General features: G+C 52.2%; 1 protein-coding gene across 1 annotated transcript; it reads left to right on the forward strand.

Moving 5' to 3' along the window:
* The first annotated feature begins 226 nt into the window (after nt 1-226).
* On the forward strand, nt 227-17,731 carry ACP7 (acid phosphatase 7, tartrate resistant (putative)). Its single transcript, XM_072752104.1, has 13 exons — nt 227-357; nt 1,086-1,369; nt 7,789-7,989; nt 8,301-8,483; nt 9,398-9,521; nt 9,764-9,826; nt 9,916-10,030; nt 10,127-10,234; nt 10,332-10,389; nt 10,481-10,548; nt 10,656-10,727; nt 13,667-13,804; nt 15,317-17,731. Exons 2-13 carry the CDS (start codon nt 1,258-1,260, stop codon nt 15,380-15,382), a joined length of 1,308 nt encoding a protein of 435 aa, XP_072608205.1. The 5' UTR covers nt 227-357; nt 1,086-1,257; the 3' UTR covers nt 15,383-17,731.
* The last annotated feature ends 1,058 nt before the right edge of the window (nt 17,732-18,789 follow it).

The following is an 18,789-nucleotide window of genomic DNA, read 5'->3' on the forward strand; positions in this document are numbered from 1 at the left end:
GGGGACTCCCGCAGCCGCGAGGTGGGGCGGCTGGGGGACGAGCGCAGCCTTACCTGTCCCGGCGCTCCTCCGGTGGTCAGCCTGGAGGTGGCGGCTGCGGCGTACCAAGCCCTACTGGGTCCCCCTTCCCACGCCCCACCCCGGGGGCGGGGGTGGGCGTGGGGCGCCCAGGACCGGCCGGACCTGTGCGACCCGGGGCCCCGGTTGTCTGGGGAGCCTGTCACTTGGGGAAGGCCGGCTCTTCCGGGGCTGGGACAGCTGTGGGCGGCTGGATGCCTCGGTGCCGCGAACTCATAAATACCGCCGCCGCCCTGGTGGCGGGAGACGCGCGTGCGGGCGGCTGGCGGGCGCCCCAGGGTGAGCCGGGCCCGGGAGGGAGTCCCCCGCCGCTGACGGGCCTGACCCGGGCTGGGCCCCCAGCAGGTCCTGCGGGAGCTGGGGAGCAAACTGGAGCCGGCCAGAAGGGCTGGGGAGAAGGGACTGGGTAGCAGGTGCAGGGCTGGGGGGCTGGGGGGGTTGGGGGGGAGGTTGGGGTCACCAAGGCAGGATGGGATGCCAGGCAGGCGGCAGAGGGCAAGCGTCCGCTCCAGGTAGGATGGAATTCCGGAGGCACCTGGGGATGGAGTGGAGGATTGAGGTCACTAAGACCAAACACCAAGCCTGGAGGCCAAAATGCAGGGTGTTGAGGTCTGAGAGCCCGGGGCGCTGCTAGGGATGGAGCGACAGGTCCGGGGAGCTGGGGTTGCTGAGAGGAGGCTGGAATGCTGGGGAGGGGGTTGCCAAGGGCAACTTTCTAGCTGAGCCCCCACCCCTCCCCCAAACCTCTCACTGATCAGGGGTGAGCTGCGGTTAGGACCCCTGGGTTCCAGTCCGGCTCCATCACACCCTAGCCGTGCCCTGAATCACTGTTGCTCATTTGCCTCCTGGGTGATCCGTGATCCGGTGATCCGGCGGTGGTGATCACGGTGGCCACCACTGAGGAATGCTGGGAGGCTCCCAGGAGTTAATATATGCAAAGTGCTTAGCACACAGCGAGTCTCAGAACACTTGGGGCTTGGTAGTGATCGGATTTTTTTTCTCTCTAGCATCCGGATAACCATCCCCTTGAAGACCTCCTCACCATCCTGCCTGCCTCCCCCGACATTGCCTGATCTCCCACCCTGCGTCTTCCCAGCCCCTTGGTGCTGTTCCTGACGGAATCTGATCTACTGCGGACCCCTCCCTTCTCGGTCTGCCCTCCCCCACTGTCCCCTTACCATGCGCCCCCTCTGTCCCTGCCGGTCCTGCTGCTGTCTGCTCCTGTTTCTCTCCCTGGGAGTCCAGGGGGCCCCAGAGGCAGCCCCTGAGCAAGTCCACCTGTCCTACCCAGGTAAGTTCTGTGGCCACTTCTGGGAGTTTCCCAGGGAGGCCCAGGGGGTTTGGGGGCTCAAGTATCCCCTTGTGGATTGCTGTGGGAGCCTGGGCTGGTGGCCTGGTCTTCCTGGACTTCGGTTGTGTGCCTCTGTTGAGCGGGGGTCCCCAGCAGCGGTGCAGCTGGCTGTGTGGGAAATGATTCCGGCGTCCAGCCTCTCGTAAGCGTCCTTCAAAGGGACCACTGGTGTGGTCGTTGTGTCACTGCTCCTTGTGTCCCCCCAAAGCTGCCTCCTGGTCCTTGATCTAGGGAATCACAGGGCCCTGTGGTGGTCAGGCCTTGGACTCTGGACCCTCTGGACCCAAACATTTTGGGTTTCAATCCCCGCTTTGCAACTCACCTGCTGTGTGACCGTAGGCGAGTGACTTAACCTCTCTGGCCTCAGCTTCCTCATCAGGACAGTGGGAAAATATTAGTGTGACCTCATAGTGGGGAGTAAATGAGAGATAACCTGTGAAGTGGCAAAATGGGGTGTAGCCATGGTTCTCACACGTTTTTGTCGCAGGGCCCCTTCGCGCGGCTAAAAACGATTGCGAACCTTCAAGAGCGTTAGTTTATGTGAGTTATACCTGTAATATTTGCCGTGTTAGAACCCGAAACTGAGGCACTTAAACATTTTTAAGCCGTTTAAAATGAACAGTAATAAAGCCGTTCTGTGTTAAGGTAAATGGCATTTTTTCATGAAAAATAACGACTGTACCAAAGGGAACAAATTTAATGAGAAGCGTGGCATTGGTTTACATCTTTTTAAGTCTCTTTAATGTCTGGCTTAATAGGAGACACCCGGGTCCCCCCCCACATCTGCTTCTGCTGCTGTTGTGATATGTTGCTTTGGATGATACATATGAAGGAAATGTGGTCTCACAAGACTTGGGGTTGAAACACAGAGGAGAATTTTAAAAGGAGTTGCAAATAATTGTGCCTATGCACAGCCCTTTCTTTCTGTCTGGCTTTTGAATAATTTCAGCTTGCTATTTTCAAATAATGTTAGATTTATGGAAGAGGTGCAAAGTTAGTGCAGGGTTTCCGTATGCTCCTCACTCAGCTTCCCCTAATGCCAACGTCTTATGTGCCCGTGGTCAAAGCTAACAAATGAACCTTGGCGTTATATCACTAACTGAACTCTGGCCTTTGTTCGGGTTTCACCAATTTTTCCACTAATGTCTTTGTCTAATCCAGGATCCGATCCACCATCCCACACTGCATCTCGCTGCTGTGTCTCTAGTCTCTTTTGCTCCTCAGTCTTTCCTTGTTTTTTGGGTTTTGGGTTTTGGGGTTTTTTTGTGCGTGTGTGTGTGTCCTTGACACTCGTGAGGAAGATCGTTTCTTTTAAAGATTTAATTTATTTGAGAGAGAGAGAGAGAGAAAGAAAAAATAGGGGAGGAGCAGAGGGAGAAGCAAGCTCCCTACAGCGCAGGGAGCCTCACTTAAGACTCGATCCCAGGACCCTGGGATCATGACCTGAGCTGAAATCAAGAGTCGGACGCTCAACCGACCGAGCCACCCAGGTGCCCCAGGAAGATCGTTTCGTAAAGCTGAGCTGCCCTGTAGAATCTGAAACCACTCAAATGAACTGGCTTTGACGCTCATTGACCAACTGACCTTGGACGAGGCACTTTGCCTGGAGGCCTCTGTAAAATGGAAGGACAGTAAACCCATCTCGTGGTGCTGCTGTGAAAATCCAGTGAGATGACAGCTGTCCCCTGTCCGGCCGTCACAGTAACAATAGCAAATAAGCTCTTACTAAATGCCTCAGAGGGATAACTCACTTAGCCTCACACTGGATCTTAAGCTGCCGGTCCTAGAGTTACTCCCATTTTTCAGAAGAGTAAACTGAGGCTGATAGAGATAGAAGAGTCTGACACCTGGGTCACACAGTCTGGGATTTGAACCCCTGCTGGCCGGCTCAGCAACCCAGGATATTTGTCTTAAAACTTCAACTTTTACTAATTTTAGATTTCACAGAAAATTTACAAAAATATTACAGAGTTCCCATATCTCCCTCACCCGGTTTCTGCTACTCTTACATAATTATGGTATGTGTTTGTTTATTTATTTTAAATTATTATTATTATTTTTAGAGAGACATAATGTGCATGTGCGTGCAGGGGAGGGGAGGAGCAGAGGGAGAGAGAGAGAATGAGAGAGAGAGAGAGAGAGAATCTTAAGCAGGCTCCATGCCCAGCTTAGAGCTGATGCAGGGCTTGATCTCACAACCCTGAGATGATGATCTGAGCCAAAATCAAGAGTTGGATGCTCGGCAGCCCGAGTGGCTCAGCGGTTTAGCGCCGCCTTCGGCCCAGGGTGTGATCCTGGAGACCCAGGATTGAGTCCCGGGTCAGGCTCCTTGCATGGAGCCTGCTTCTCCCTCTGCCCTGTGTCTCTGCCTCTCTCTCTCTGTGTCTCTCATGAATAAATTAAAAAAAAAAAAGAGTTGGATGCTTAACTGGCTGAGCCACCCAGGTGCCACAATATGTTTATTAAAACCAGGAAGTTGGGTGCCTGATTGGGTCAGTCAGTTAAGTTTATGACTTTGGCTCAGGTCAGGATCTCAGTGTCTTTGGATTGAGCCTTGAGTCAGGCTCCCTGCTCAGTGGGGAGTCTGCATCTCACCCTGCCCCTCCCCCTGACTCATTTTCTCTCTCTCTCTCTCTCTCAAATAAATAAATAAAATCTTAAAAAAAAAAACACAGGAAGTCATTAACATTGGTATAATATACTATTAACTAAACTCTAGAATCCGCTGGAATGTCAGCAGTTTTTCCGCTTGCTTATTTCATTATTTAGCATTTGGCTGCCCTTCTTAGTCACCTCCAACCTGCCAGTTGCTGTCTTTCCTTACCTTTCAGGATCTGACATTTTTTTAGTACCGAGCAGTTATTTTGTAGGGTAGCCCTCATTTGGGGTCTGTCGGGTATTTTCTCCTGATTGGAATGAAGTTACCTGTTTTGCTGGCAAGACTATCAGAGCTGCGGATGTTGTGTCCTGCCTGGTGCCTGGTATCCGAGCGCACGATGCTGACGCAGCTTATTGCTGTTACTGGTGGTGTTGACCTTCACTGCGTGGTTACAGTGGGGCCTGCTGGGTTTCTCCACCATAGGATTTTTCTTCTTCCTTTTGTGGTTAATAAATACCTTGGGGGGAGGGCTGCTGGGGTGGCTCAGTCAGTTAAGCATCCAACTCTTGGTTTCAGCTCAGGCCACGATCTCGGGGTCATGAGATTGAGCCCTGCGTGAGGCTCCAAGTTTAGTGTGGAGCCTGCTTAAGATTCTCTCTCCCTCTCCCTCTGCCCCTCCCACTCATGCCCTCTCTCTCTCTCAAATAAATAAATAAATAAAAATAAATAAATAAATAAATAAATAAATAAATAAATAAATTGGGGGAGGCTCCTTAAGACCATGCAAATTATGTTTCTCTTAAAACTTTAACCCACTGATTTTAGCATCTGTCTAAAGATCCATCCGAGGTGGATCTTGCCTGAAATAATTATTAGCGTGGTGTTTGCCTAATTATGATTTTGTGACTTTCTAATTCCTTCTCTCCATCTAATGGAAATTTTACTCTAAGGAAAGCTATCCCTTCCCGCCTCCATCCATCCATCCATCCATCCATTTATTTATTTATGTATTTCAGAATAGACTTACAAATATCTATTCTGATATAGGTTAAATCATTATCATTATTTATTTTGTGGTTCAAGTTGTCCCAGATTTGGTCTTTTGGAATTCCTTCGGATCGGCTTCCGTGTTCTTTCCACAAACCCCCATCATTTCTTGAGGACTCCCCCACTTTCTGGCACCACATGTCACTCCAGGCTTATTTGACATATTTCCTTCCCCATCGTTGGAATCAACTGCTTCCCCGAGGAGCCCGGGTTTCTTTGCCACAGAACGGGTATCTAGAAACTAAGATCTGAGCACTAGGTGTGCTCGTGGCTACTGAGGTATCACAGCTTCCAGGCCCTTCACAAACAAAGCTAGGCAACGTGTGTGTGTATTACACACACACACACACACACACACACATCTCCATTTCCATATCTATCTGTACATGTATAATCGCACTTACCGTGAGATCATACTGACACCTGTGATTCTAGTCCGACATCACGGGCTTATTCTAGCCCTCTTCTGTCCTTATTTATTTATTTATCTCTTATTAGCCTTCTTTCTCCAGCATTGTGAAACTTATCTCCCACTTTTACAGTATACTTCGGTGTTTGTTCGACGTGAGTAGGGGCATAAAGCAGTCTCAGAATTGTTTGGATCCCTGTGAGAACACTTACTAGGTGACAAGTATGTGCAGTCCTTTTCCTCTGTAGTTTTTTTTTTCCTCTGTAGTTTTTTTAAAGTTTTTTTTTAAAATTTTATTTTTATTTTTTTTATTACCGAGGTATAAGTTAACATCCAATGTTACGTTAGTTTCAGGTGTACAACAGAGTGACTCGACAATTCTATTCACTACTGGATCTGTCACCATGCAACGTTAGCATGGTATGCTTGACTATATTCCCTAGGCTGTCCTTTTTTCCATCTCTATGACTTATTAATTATATGACTGGAAATTTGTACCTTTTTGCTATAGTTTTATAGTGTCCAGTCGAGACCTAGTCCGTGGTTAACCCCTCTTCGGTGTGGTTGCTCTATTTCCTTTTTAAATATAGTGACATTGGGACACGTGGGTGGCTCAGTGGTTGAGAGTCTGCCTTTGGCTCAGGTAATGATCCCGGGGTCCTGCAATCGATTCTCGCATGAGGCTCCCCATGGGGAGTCTGCTTCTCCCTCTGCCTGTGTCTCTGCCTCTCTCTCTGTGTCTCTCATGAATAAATAAATAAAATCTTAAAAGTAAATAAATATAGTGACAGCCATTGGTTAGAGTTTACATTCCACACTGGCTTCTCCCTTCATCCCAGGTGGTTGTAATCGTTAGTGTGATTTTAGGGGTGCATGAAGGAAATATGAAATGTGACTATAATTCTAAGAATCAGAATTACACACAAAAAAGGTCATGTTTTCCCTTCTGGTCTTTTTCTGCTCCGTTCCTGTCTCCCTTTTCTACCCCGTTCTCATCCACCCCATGTAAGTAACCCACGTCTTCCCTTTCTCCTGACTCCTTCCTGTATTTCTTTCATGCAGATGAGTAGGTACCTGGGTGCTCTTCCATGAAGAACAGATGACCATAGACAAGTCTTGTGTGTTTTGCTTTTTTAATTTCACTGGACGTCCCAGATGTCATTCCACAGCACTTCCTAGAACGTGTCCTCTTTCTTTGGATAGCTCCCCTGTGCTCCACTGTCTGGATGTTACATAGTCTAATGGGGTCCCTCTCTTGTGGATGGGCATTTTGGTTGTTTCTGATATGCTGTGATTACAAACAGCAATGAACAATCCTCTGCCCATGCATTCTCCTGTTGCCGGAATAAGAACACGTGCTCTTGACATCAGACCATACCGTGTGGCAGGTTTAAAACCTTGAGTTGGGGGCACCTGGGTGCCTTGGTTGGTTGAGCATCTGCCTTCAGCTCGTGTCATGATCTTAGGGTCCTGGGATGGAGCCCACATCGGGGCTCCCTGCTCCAGTGGGGAACCTGCCCCTTCCTCCCACTTATGCTCTCCTGCTCTCTCTCTCTCTCAAATAAATAAAGTCTTATAAAAACAAACCTTGATTTGGTTGCTGGCATTTAAGAATTTTGAGCTATCACTGAAAAGTTTGGATCTATCTATCTCTATCTATGTGTCCATGTTCCTGGAATATAAAAACCCACGTAATAGAGACTTCCTCTAGAAGTAGACAGATTTAGGGGCACTGAGCCTGCTTCCTGCAAGGCCGCTATCACGGGAGTGGTAATGGTGGCCCCTTTAAGGTAGGGAGGGGTGGACAGTTTGCTGCACACCCCAGAGCTCTCTGCTGCCTTACTCTTTCCAGCTGGCCTTTGTTCCTGTTTATATTGCCTAGCAGGGGTCTCAACATCTGGGTTTATAACCCCTAAGTGGTATCATGTCTGTAAAATGTTTGGCACACGGGCTGCACGAGTAAATCAAGATATTAAGAATCCTATCCACTCACCCATGGAATCCTAACCACACGGTTCCAAGTGCTTCTCTTGTATTTATTCCCCTAAGCCTCATCAAAATCCTTAGATACTATCATTATTCCACTTTACAGAGTTGGAAACAAGCTCAGAGAGGCGAAGTGACTTGCCCAGGGAAGCTCAGCTTGCAGATGGCAAAGCTGAGGTCTAATGCGGGGAGCTCCGGAACCCGTGTCCCTAACCACTAACTTGTCCCTGAGCTGTTGGAGAGAGTCTGTGTCTGTATGTTCTTCCCTGCTCCGGCTCAGGCCTCACTGCCCGCCCTGGCTCTGTTCCTTTCTTGCAGGTGAGCCTGGCTCCATGACTGTCACCTGGACCACGTGGGTCCCCACGCGCTCTGAAGTGCAGTTCGGACTGCAGTTGACAGGCCCCCTGCCGCTCCGGGCCCAGGGCACCTTCAGCCCCTTTGTGGATGGGGGCGTCCTGCGGAGGAAGTTCTACATCCATCGAGTCACGCTGCGGGGGCTGCTGCCCGGGGTCCAGTACGGTGAGAGGGACCCCAGGCCCAGGTGTTGAGGGGGTGCAGGAAGAGGAGTGTGGTGTCAGCGGGAAGCCACCGTGGGCAGGGGGCTCAGGCCGGGCTGGGAACGGCTCTGCTCATCTGGAGCCTCTTGCATGAGACTCCGGGATGGAAATGGGAGGTGCTGGGGTCTGGGGTGCAGTGGACCGAAGGGCATGGGTCAGAACCCCTCAATCCTCACTTCCTCTCCCCACCAAGTGAAGATGGATTGTGGGGGCTGTGCAGAGGAGGCAGCCTGGGGGGCGCCTAGCTGACTGTGACCTCCCCCTTGCCCTCAGTTTACCGCTGTGGCAGTTCTCGGGGCTGGAGCCGTCGGTTCCGCTTCAGAGCCCTGAAGAACGGTCCCCACTGGAGCCCCCGTCTGGCTGTGTTTGGGGACCTGGGTGCCGACAACCCGAAGGCCTTCCCCCGGCTGCGCAGGGACACCCAGCAGGGCATGTACGATGCTGTTCTCCATGTGGGTGAGGCATCGGCATGGGTGCGCCCGGAGGTGGGGGGTGGGGCTTGGGGGGGAGGAGGCAATCCCGGGGCTCTCTAGGGCACTGTGCTGGGGTGAGTGTGGTTCTAAAGGGGACAGGTGACGAGGCCGGCCCCAGACGTGGTGTCTGTGGTTAACCAGACTGCCCAGGTTCAAATCCCAGCTCCAGCACGTAGAGCCGTGTGCCTTGGTTTTGTCCTCTGTGTTATTATGATGAGAGCTAAGGCTGGTCCAGAAATCACGGGACTGTCGTGATGACTACATAGGTGACATTGCCTGGCATGCTGTAAGTGCCACGTGCTCCTTGTCATTATCATTGCTGCTGCGGCTTCAGGGGACAAGGACACACATGGGAGATGGAGATTGGGCCTGATTGGGTTCACAGCCACAGACTGGAATCGACTCCCAGGGCCTGATTCCTGGATCTTTACTAACGAGCCATGTGATCTTGCATGAGCACTTAACCCCTCTGGGCCTAAGTTTCTCCATCTGAAGTGGAGCGATAATACCATCCACCTCAGAGGGTGTTTTGAAGGTTCAGGTGATCAAGTATGTAAAGCATTTGGAACTATGCCTGGTACAAAACCAGTACCAGATCGTGTCAGCGCTGTCCTGGGAGGGGACAAGAGGGCGGGCAGAGATGGGAGCCAGTGCTCCAGATAGGAGCACAGGAGACCAGCGAGGTCTTGCAGGGTGCAGGGGAGGGAGGGTCTCAGGGGCCAGAGGTTCAGGAAACAGCTCCAAGTGCACATGTGGGTGGGTGTGAGGTAGGGATCAGAGAACCAGGATGGCTCAGGGCCAGGGGGTTGCACAGCTGAGCAACCAGGGCTCTCCGTTCTGGCGAAGGGAGGGCCAGGTCTGGGTCCTCACTCTCTCCTCGGTCCCCCTGCCCCCCAGGAGACTTTGCCTATAACATGGATCAGGACAACGCTCGTGTCGGGGACAAGTTCATGCGGCTCATCGAACCTGTGGCCGCCAGCCTGCCATACATGACGTGCCCTGGGAATCACGAAGAACGCTAGTGAGGGCCCGGGGCTTCGGGGTGGGTGAGGGTCTGATGGATGCAAACAGACATGCCTCCCTTACTTAGCATCTTACCTTAGTGTCTCATGCTGCAGCAGCGCCTTAGTGGTAACAAGAGGAGAGGAGAGGAGAGGAGATGAGGGCTGGGCTGGGAGCCAGACCTGGCCTGACAGTGGGGAGATAGGGGCGGGCTCTGGGACCCCAGACCCTCTCCCCACCCTTTTACTTCCTTTTATCCAGCAACTTCTCTAACTACAAGGCCCGCTTCACCATGCCAGGGAACACCGAAGGCCTGTGGTACAGGTAATCTGGGGGACCGGGGTTGGGGGGACTGGAGGGTGGGAGATGCCGAGGAGACCCCACCTCTGAACCATGCCCTTTGACCCCTCCAGCTGGGATCTGGGCCCTGCACACATCATCTCCTTCTCCACCGAGGTATACTTCTTCCTCCACTACGGCCACCACCTGGTAGAGAGACAGTTCCACTGGCTGGAGAGCGACCTCCAGGTAACCTGGGGGAGGTCCCCCATCATCCCTTGACCAGCCTCCACCCTCTCCTCCCTCCCCCCACCCATGCCCCTCACTCTGGGCCCTTCTCTCTAGAAAGCCAATAAGAACCGGGCAGCGCGGCCGTGGATCATTACCATGGGCCACCGGCCCATGTACTGTTCCAATGCTGACCTGGATGACTGTACGTGGCATGAAAGCAAGGTGAGGACCCCTCCCTGGGTCGGGGTGCTGAGAGCCAGGCGGGGGGCCGGTCTGCACCACCATTCACCCCATTCACCTCCTTGCTCACCCTGTCCAGGTTCGCAAAGGCCTCCGTGGCAAGTTCTACGGCTTGGAGGATCTTTTCTACAAATACGGTGAGTGACCCGGGGGACTCCTGGCCCCAGGCCCCAGCCCCTTCCATCTCTCCAGGACCAAACGCCTTGACCCCAACTTGTTCTGTCTCAGGGGTCGACCTGCAGCTGTGGGCTCACGAGCACTCATACGAACGGCTGTGGCCCATTTACAACTACCAGGTGAGGTTCAGGAGGTCCGAGGGCCCCTCAGCTGGTGTAGGTGGATCCCTGGATCCCCAAAGTGTGGCCTGGTGTGACATGCGCCTCCCCCTTCTTCCCTTCTCCAGGTATTTAACGGCAGCCGAGAGACGCCGTACACCAACCCTCGAGGCCCTGTCCACATCATCACCGGGTCTGCTGTGAGCAGCATGGGGAAGGGTGCCTTTGGCTTCTTGCCTCTTCATTTTTACTGCCTCTAATACCAGCCTGCGTGCCATGTGTTCCTATAGCTGCTGTCACCACCTCTCAACCTTAGAGCTTAGGTAGCCCTAGTAGCAGGGCCATTGTACAGATGTGGAAACAGAGGCTCAGGCAGTCAAATACTTGTTCAGTCCCAGGTTCGCCAAGTGGCAGGGGTTGGGGGCATGCCCAGGTGTACAGGATGGATCCAAAGACAGAGAGATTCTTATTATCACTGCAACCTGAACTCCAGACTCGATTCACCTTCCACCAAACCTCTCACTGACGACCGCTTTCTGTTCCCGGATCCCACGCTCAGTTTAGTTCTTGTGTCTTCCGAGTCTTTCCTTGTCTTTCATCCTTCACATTTGGAAGACTCCTGGCCAGTTGTTTTGCAGAATGCCCCTTGGTCTGGGCTTGTCTGTCCTTTTGCTGAGATTCGGGTTACGCATTTTGCACAAGACAGTCACAGAAGTGATGTTGTGTTCTCCTCGGTGCGTTGGGTGGGGGGTTCCTCCCATCCATGTGTCTCATTCCTGGAGATGTTTCCCTGAATCGCCTGGTTAAGGAGGTGTCTGCTGGGTTCCTCCGCTGTAAAGTTGTATTTCCCTTTCTAATTAATTAGTAAGTATCTTCAGGGAGATACTTTCCGGCCATGCAAATCTCCTGTCTCTCCTCAAACTTTCACCTACTGATTTTGGAATCCCCCTATGGGTCTTGCCAGCAACAATGATTACTGTGGTGTTCTAATGGGGAGTTGCTATTTCCCTCATTCCTCCTAGATTTTTTCATTAGAATCCTCTCACGAGGAAGAGTCCCTTCCGTCCCATTTCTGTAGTTTGTTAGTGATTTATACCAGTGTGGACTCATGGGTGATTATTTTATCCTGCGGGTGATTATCTGATACTATTTATGCCACTGCTCACCTTGCCCCCGTTTGGGCCACTGGAACCTCCTGAGGTCAGATCCTATGTTTCTTTGTGTGGCCCTGTCATTTCGTGAGCACTTCCTTATTTTTTGGCCCAAGAGGGTGCTCCAAGATCATCTTGTGTTTTCCCACCCTTCCCCTCTCCACCTTGGAGTCACTTGTTTCTGCAAGGAGAGAGAGCTTATTTTTTAATATGGTTCTTAAAGACTAGTAGGATCAAAGTAAGAACCACTTGTGATAAAAATTCAAACAGTACAGAGGGGCAGGAGGTGAACCCCAGGCATTCACACCCCCGTCTTCATCCCTACTCTGGTGCTCTGTCTCTTGGATGGCATTTTAGAATGTTCTCTGCATGCACAATTGAGTAATTGTCTTGATAGAGATGTGTTACTATATTACCCACTTTTTAAAAACAACTTGGATCATGCTTCATGCCCTAGGGGTTCTCAACTTTGGTGCACATTATATGGGGAAGTTTTAAAACTGCAGCATCTGGGCCGCATTCCAGAACAAACACCAGAATCTCTGAGAACGGGGCCCTGGCATTGGCCCAGTGCAAAGCCACCACCTGGAGCAGGAAATAGAATGTTATCAGCACCAGATGGCTCCTCATACCCCTAGGTGATCGCTATTCTGAACGTTAATCAGCATAGATTAGTTTTTTCTTCCATTTTAAATTTTGAAATTATTTCAGACTTACAGAAAAGTTGCAAAAATACAAATACTCTCAATATCCCCTTTACCAATATTTCCCAAACGGGAACATCTGTTTTTTGTTTTTGTTTTTGTTTTCTTTTGAGAGAGAGAGGGCATGAGCAGGTGCTTGTGAGCAGGGAGGGGAGGGTCAGCGGGAGAGAGAATCCCAAGCAGGCTCCACGTCCAGCACGGAGTCGGACACAGGGCTCAATCCCATGACCCTGAAATCAAGAGTCTTAGGGCAAGAGTCTTAGGCATCAAGAGTCATGCGCTGAAATCAAGAGTCTTAGGGCACCTGAGTGGCTCAGTCAGTTAAGCATCTACCATCGGCTCGGGTCATGATCCTGGGGCCAGGGGATCAAGTCCCCACATCCAGCTCCCCGCTCAGTGGGGAGCCTGCTTCTCTGTCTCCCTCTGCCGCTCCCCCTGCTTGTGCTCGCTCTCTATCAAATAAATAAATACAATTTAAAAGAAAAGTCATATGCTCAACCAACTGAGCCAGCAGGCACCCCAACCACATCTGTTTTAATCTCTATTTGGTCTTATTTTATTTGTCGTAGCGATTATTATATTATTAATATTTTATAATATTATATATAATTAATGATTATTAATATACTCTTTGTCCTGGAGAGATCATTTGGGACTATGCCAATACCTGGCTATTCCTCAAACTTTCACCACTAGTTTTACCATCGATTGATGATTCTTGCTTCCATTCATTATTATAATGATGGCTGCAGAATGGTGATTTCCTAAGGTCCCTCATGCTCTCTGCTCATGTCGCCTGGCATTCTGCTACAAGGATAAACACCCGTCCTCCCCCAGGCACCGGTGACTTATAAAAAGCTTTCTTGGAGGGTCTACTGTGCCCCCACTGTTGAGACCTCCAGGTTTCGTCTCTGCTTCAAATTGTGTTTTCTCTTTTATTATGCATCTCGGCCACCTCTCCGTAACACCCTGCTTTGTGATGGCTATGCTAGAATTTAACTGACCGCCACTGATGGGCATTTGGGCACCTGCCAGCTCAGGGCTTTTACAGAAAATGCTGCAGTGGGCAGTCTTTTACAGCCGTGCACTTTTCTAGAAGTCAAAGACCCGGGGGTGCAAGAAGCCTGGCTGGGTGAAAGCTCAATCCTGAGCATTAGTGAGGTCAAGTCTTAGCAGACTTTGTCTTCCCTGGGGGCATTAGGGTCCCGGCCTGGGAGGTTGTTTCTGCTCCTTGCGGGGCCTTCACCCACCCCAGCCCTGGGTCTAAAGGCTTCTGTCTGGCAGGGCTGTGAGGAGCGGCTCACCCCCTTCTCCCTCTTCCCGCGGCCCTGGAGCGCTGTGCGGGTGAAAGAGTATGGGTACACGCGGCTACACATCCTCAACGGGACCCACGTCCACATCCAGCAGGTGTCGGATGACCAGGTCAGTGAGCAGTGGCCCAGTCACCTGCCTGAGTAACCAGGCCCAGCGTGTTCTGGAGTCGGGTGGCTAAAAACATGGATTCCAGAGCTCGCAATCTTGGGTTCAAATCCTGCCTCCACTTCTTGCCAGCTGGCTGACCTCGAGCCACTTATTTCAACTATCTGAGCCACGGCTCTCCCATCTGTTAAAGGGGATGACAATATTTATATGAAGTGCTTAGAACAATCTCCAAAGCATGGTAAATTCCATAGGTGTCTATGAACCTGAAGCAGTGGGTGGTGGGAGCAGGTGAGAGGGAAACCAATATGTTGTGTGTGTAGCAGAAGCAGCTTTCGATGGACCCAAATCTTCATGGTTTACCTTTCTTTATTTTTGCCATCGTGATTTTATTTTATTTTTGAAAGATTTATTTATTGGGACTCCTGAGTGGCTCAGCGGTTGAGCATCTGCCTTTGGCTCAGGGCATGATCCTGGGGTCCCGGGATCGAGTCCCGCATCGGGCTCCCTGCAGGGAGCCTGCTTCTCCTTCTGCCTGTGTCTCAGCCTCTCTGTGTCTCTCATGAGTAAAATAAGTAAAATCTTTCACAAAAAAGTTTTTAAAAATTAAATTAAAATAAAGATTTATTTATTTATTTGAGAAGAGTGGGTGGAAGGACAGAGGGAGACAGAGAATCTCAAGCAGACTCTGAGCTGAGCACAGAGCCCGATGCAGGGCTCGATCTTACACCCCTGAGATCACGACCTGAGCAGAAACCAAGAGTCGGACGCTTAACCGTCTGTGCCACCGGCACCCCTGCCATTGTAATTTTAAAATAATAATAATTATGATTTCTTGAGCACCTGTTGTATATCAGACGCTGGCCTAGATGCTTTACATCTAGTAGCATTTTAATCACCACAGCAATCCCTTGGGATAGTTTTTCTTTCCATTTTGCAGGTGAGAGAACTGAGGCTCAGAGAGGGGAAGTAATTTTCCAAGGGTCACACAGCTGGAGGGTGGCAGAGCTGGGCTCTATCTCCAAAGACCACGTTCTCTTTATTATAAATAACTACCCTTTATTGAACGGTGCACGTACCGGGGGTAGGCTTTAGGCTTACGTGTCGATCACATTCAGTTCTCCCCTGCGTATAGAATAAGGAAGTGAGGCTCAGTGTTGGGTAACATTCTTAGGGCCATGTAGAGAGCTGTTGCACTGGGATGTAAGTGAGGCTTGTCTGACTCTAGGGTTTGTGCTCATAATACACCACACCTTACCCAGTCCTTGCCCAGGATCCCCTTTTAAAAAGCCCTCTACAAATAATCTCATTTAATTCCCACAACATCTATGAGGTAGGTACTGTTGCTGTCATCTCCACTTTTCAGATGAGGGAAACTGAGGCTCAGAGAGGCCTAGCAATTCTTCCAAGGTCACACAGCCCATTAAAGGCAGGGCTGGGGTGTGAATCCAGGTCCTTGGCCCCGGAGTCTGGACTTTGAGCTCTCACTACCTCCTTTGTTTTTGTCCCTTGCAGGATGGGAAGATTGTGGATGACGTCTGGGTGGTGAGACCCCTGCTTGGCCGGATGATGTACCTCTAGGTACAGGGGCAGCTCTCTTCAGGAACCCCGGGCCTCGCTGCCTTGGCTAGTATGACCGGACACTGCCCAGGCCCAGGTGGAGAGTCAGGGCGGGCCTTGACTCCCAGCCCTCCTGAGGGCCCATGTGGGGTGGCTGCAGCCCGGAGGCAGCCGGGGCGGCTCTCCCCTCCTGGAGAGGTGGGGGTACCCCCTGGCTGTGATGGGAGGGCAGGTATGCAGACACAGAGCAAAGCAGGGCAGGTGTGGGGCGGCACAGCCCTGCTCTCCTGCATAGCACTGGCAGGGCGGGGCGCCCACAGGGCCTCGGAAATAAAGAGGCTTAGAGCTGTGGCTCCGTGGACTCTGCACTTCTGGGGGTGCCCCCGGGCCGTCTCCTCTCCTGCCTGCAGGGGCGAAGGGCATCTCCTACCCTAAATCAGCAAGTGGGCACGGCTGTCATGACCCCAGTCTCCGGCAGGTGGCGTCGGGGGCCTTTCTCCTCCTAGACCCGCAGTCAGTGCTCCTGCCGCCCAAGGAGTGCCCACAGTGTCGCCCTGTGCCTCAGTTTCCCAGCCCAGCACCAATTTATCCTGGAGGGGAGAAATGTTAACACTCCTGCCTCCAAGCTGGGGGTGCTTACCAGGCTTAGGATCTCACAGACCTGCTGTTTCCCTCTCCCTTTCCCTTCCTTTTCTCCCCCCCTCTCTCTACCCCCTCCCTTGCATGGGTTCAACCACTATTTATTGGGCATCTACCACGTGCCAGGCCCTGGTCTCAGTCCTGGGAGACAGCTATGAACAAGCCAGAGATCTCTGCCTTTGCAGAGCTGATATTCTAACCAGGGGGTCAGACCGCAAGCACAATAAAAAAGAAAAATATATAAAGCAGGGTAAATATTGGTAAGCACTCTGAAAAAGCAAGGAAGGAAGGGGCATGAGGGGGGACAGTTGCAGTTTTTGCAAGGATAACCAGGGAGGCCTCACTGGGAGGGTGATGTTTGATCTGAAGGAGTCTGAGGGAGAAGCAATAGGGGCAGAGTGTGTTCCAGGAAGGGGAGCAGCTGGTGCAAAGGCCCTGAGACAGAAGCACGCCCGCCCTGCCAGGGTGACAGTGTGGAGGCCCATGAAGCCCGGGCCAAGTGAGTGCGGGAGATGGGGACAGAGAGGTGAGGGGGAAAGATCATGCGGGGCCTTACAGGGCCCAGGGGGACTTTGTCCTTTATCCACAGGAGGGCTCCGAGCTGGTGACAGGCACATCTGAGTGCAGGAGTCCTAGGCCGAGCTGGGCGCGGGGCCCCAGGGCTGAGGGCTTCCCCGGGGCAGCGGGTGGGCTCCCAGTTCTGCAAGCCGACCTCACATTATTGCTGCATGAGCTGCACAGGCTCGGCTTCCTCACACGGACACCCCCCGCCACCCCTCACTGTGCCCAAGGCACGCCAGCTTCCTGCGGTTTCTTGAATTGCACGGAGCTCTTTCTCACCCTGGGCATGCCCTCTCCCTGGCTCATCCTGGGCTGGCATCTTCTCAGCCCGAGGTCTCAGCCTCCCCTGACAGCCCCAGCGAAGGGAGCTGCGATCACCTGCTTTACTTCATTTCTGGCTCTCAGCCGCCTGGAAGCCTCTTACTGATTTAGGCTTGTTCTGGGTCAGTCCGGCCCCCTGGGGCCTAGAGTCTGTGGGGGTGGAGACCAGGGCCATCTCGTTCATTTGTGGGTCTATCACCTCCCCCACCCACCCCTCCCAGATCCTCTTCTCAGGCTGGGTGGTGCCCACCCTGGGCCAGCAGTGTCTGGGGAGCAGGGGGTGTCTGTCTCCCCCACTGGACTGTCAGTCCCCAGAGGGTGGGGCCCAGAGCTCACCCCAGCACAGCCCAGCGCAAGAGAGGTGCTTCATAAATATTAATGGTGCCACATGCCAGGCTCTGGCCGGACACTGCCAGGGACACGCCGGGGACAGTGATGAATCGGCCCCAGCCAGGCCCTGTAGGAGTTCATGGGCGAGCAGAGAAACGCGGTTACCCAACTCGGGTGACACGCAATGAGGGAACGCCACGGAGGGATGCGCCCAGCCTGCGAGGTCGCCAGCTGCAGAGTCACGCATTGCACGCTGCAGCCAAAGCCTGAGCTGGCGCCCTTGTAGGCCTGGCCGCGTCCGTCCCAGGCCAGAGGGGTTGGGGGGGGTGGAGGCTGTGACCACGAGAGCAAAGGCCTGACACTGGGGCTGGACAGAAACTGGGTTTGGATCTCGGCTCTGCGACTTCCTGTGGGATGTGGAGTCACCAGCCCGCTCTGAATGTCAGTTTCATCATCTGTCACAAAAGAATGATCGTACTTTATGGGATCACCTTGGCATTAAATGAGCCCGAAAGCCTTGATGTTGTCCATGACTCTTCTTTTTCTCATGTCCCGCATTTAATTAGCCAGCCAATTCTGTTGACTTGGTCTTTAAAGTGCATCTAGAGGGACACCTGGGTGGCTCAGCAGTTGAATGTCTGCCTTTGGCTCAGGGCATGATCCCAGGGGTCCTGGGATCGAGTTCTGCATCAGGGTCCCCGAAGGGGGCCTGCTTCTCCCTCTGCCTATGTCTCTGCCTCTCTCTGTCTGTCTCTCATGAATAAATAAATAAATAAAATCTTAAAAAAAATAAGTAAAGTCCATCTAGAATCTGTCCCCTTCTCCCACCTTGGTCCTATCCACCTGTCCCTTGCCTCCTACCTGGTCTCCCCTCTGCTCCCATCCCCAGCCCCCATAGTCTGCTCTCCACTTGCAGCCGAAGGGACCCGTAGGTACCTGTGTCAGGTCATGTCTTTCCTCTGCCTGAGCCCTCCTGTGGCGGCATCTCACTTGGGATAAAAGCCAGAGTCCTCCCTGTGGCCCAAGCCACACGATCTGCCCCCATCACCTCTCTGTCCTCACCTCCCACTACTTGTCCCTGCCCACTCTGCTCCAGCCATGCTGGCCTCAACTGTATCAGATGACCCTCCTCTGTCTGCACTGGCTGTTCCCTCTGCCTGGGACACTGCCCCCGGGTACCCCCATGGCTCTCTCCCTCCCCTCCTTCAAGTCTGTGGTGAGGCCTCTCCCCTGACCACCCTGCTTAAATTAAAATAGCATCCCACTGCCTACCTCCCATCACCTTTCCATTCCAGTCACTTCCACATTGTGGCCTACTATAGAGATATATCTTTATTTTTTAAAGATTTTATTTATGTATTTGAGAGAGAGCACAAGCAGGGGGAGGGAGAAGCAGGCTCCCCGCCCAGCAGGGAGCCCCACACGGGGCTCAGTCTCAGGACCCTGGGATTACGACCCCAGCTGAAGGCAGACACTTAACCAACTGAGCCACCCAGGTGCCCCTGGAGATAATATCTTTAATGATTTATTCTTTAGCTCCTCCACCAGAAAGTGAGCTCTTGGGGCGTGGGGGATTC

This window comes from Vulpes vulpes, chromosome 1 (genome assembly GCF_048418805.1).
Source record: "Vulpes vulpes isolate BD-2025 chromosome 1, VulVul3, whole genome shotgun sequence".
NCBI classification, from domain to species: domain Eukaryota; kingdom Metazoa; phylum Chordata; class Mammalia; order Carnivora; family Canidae; genus Vulpes; species Vulpes vulpes.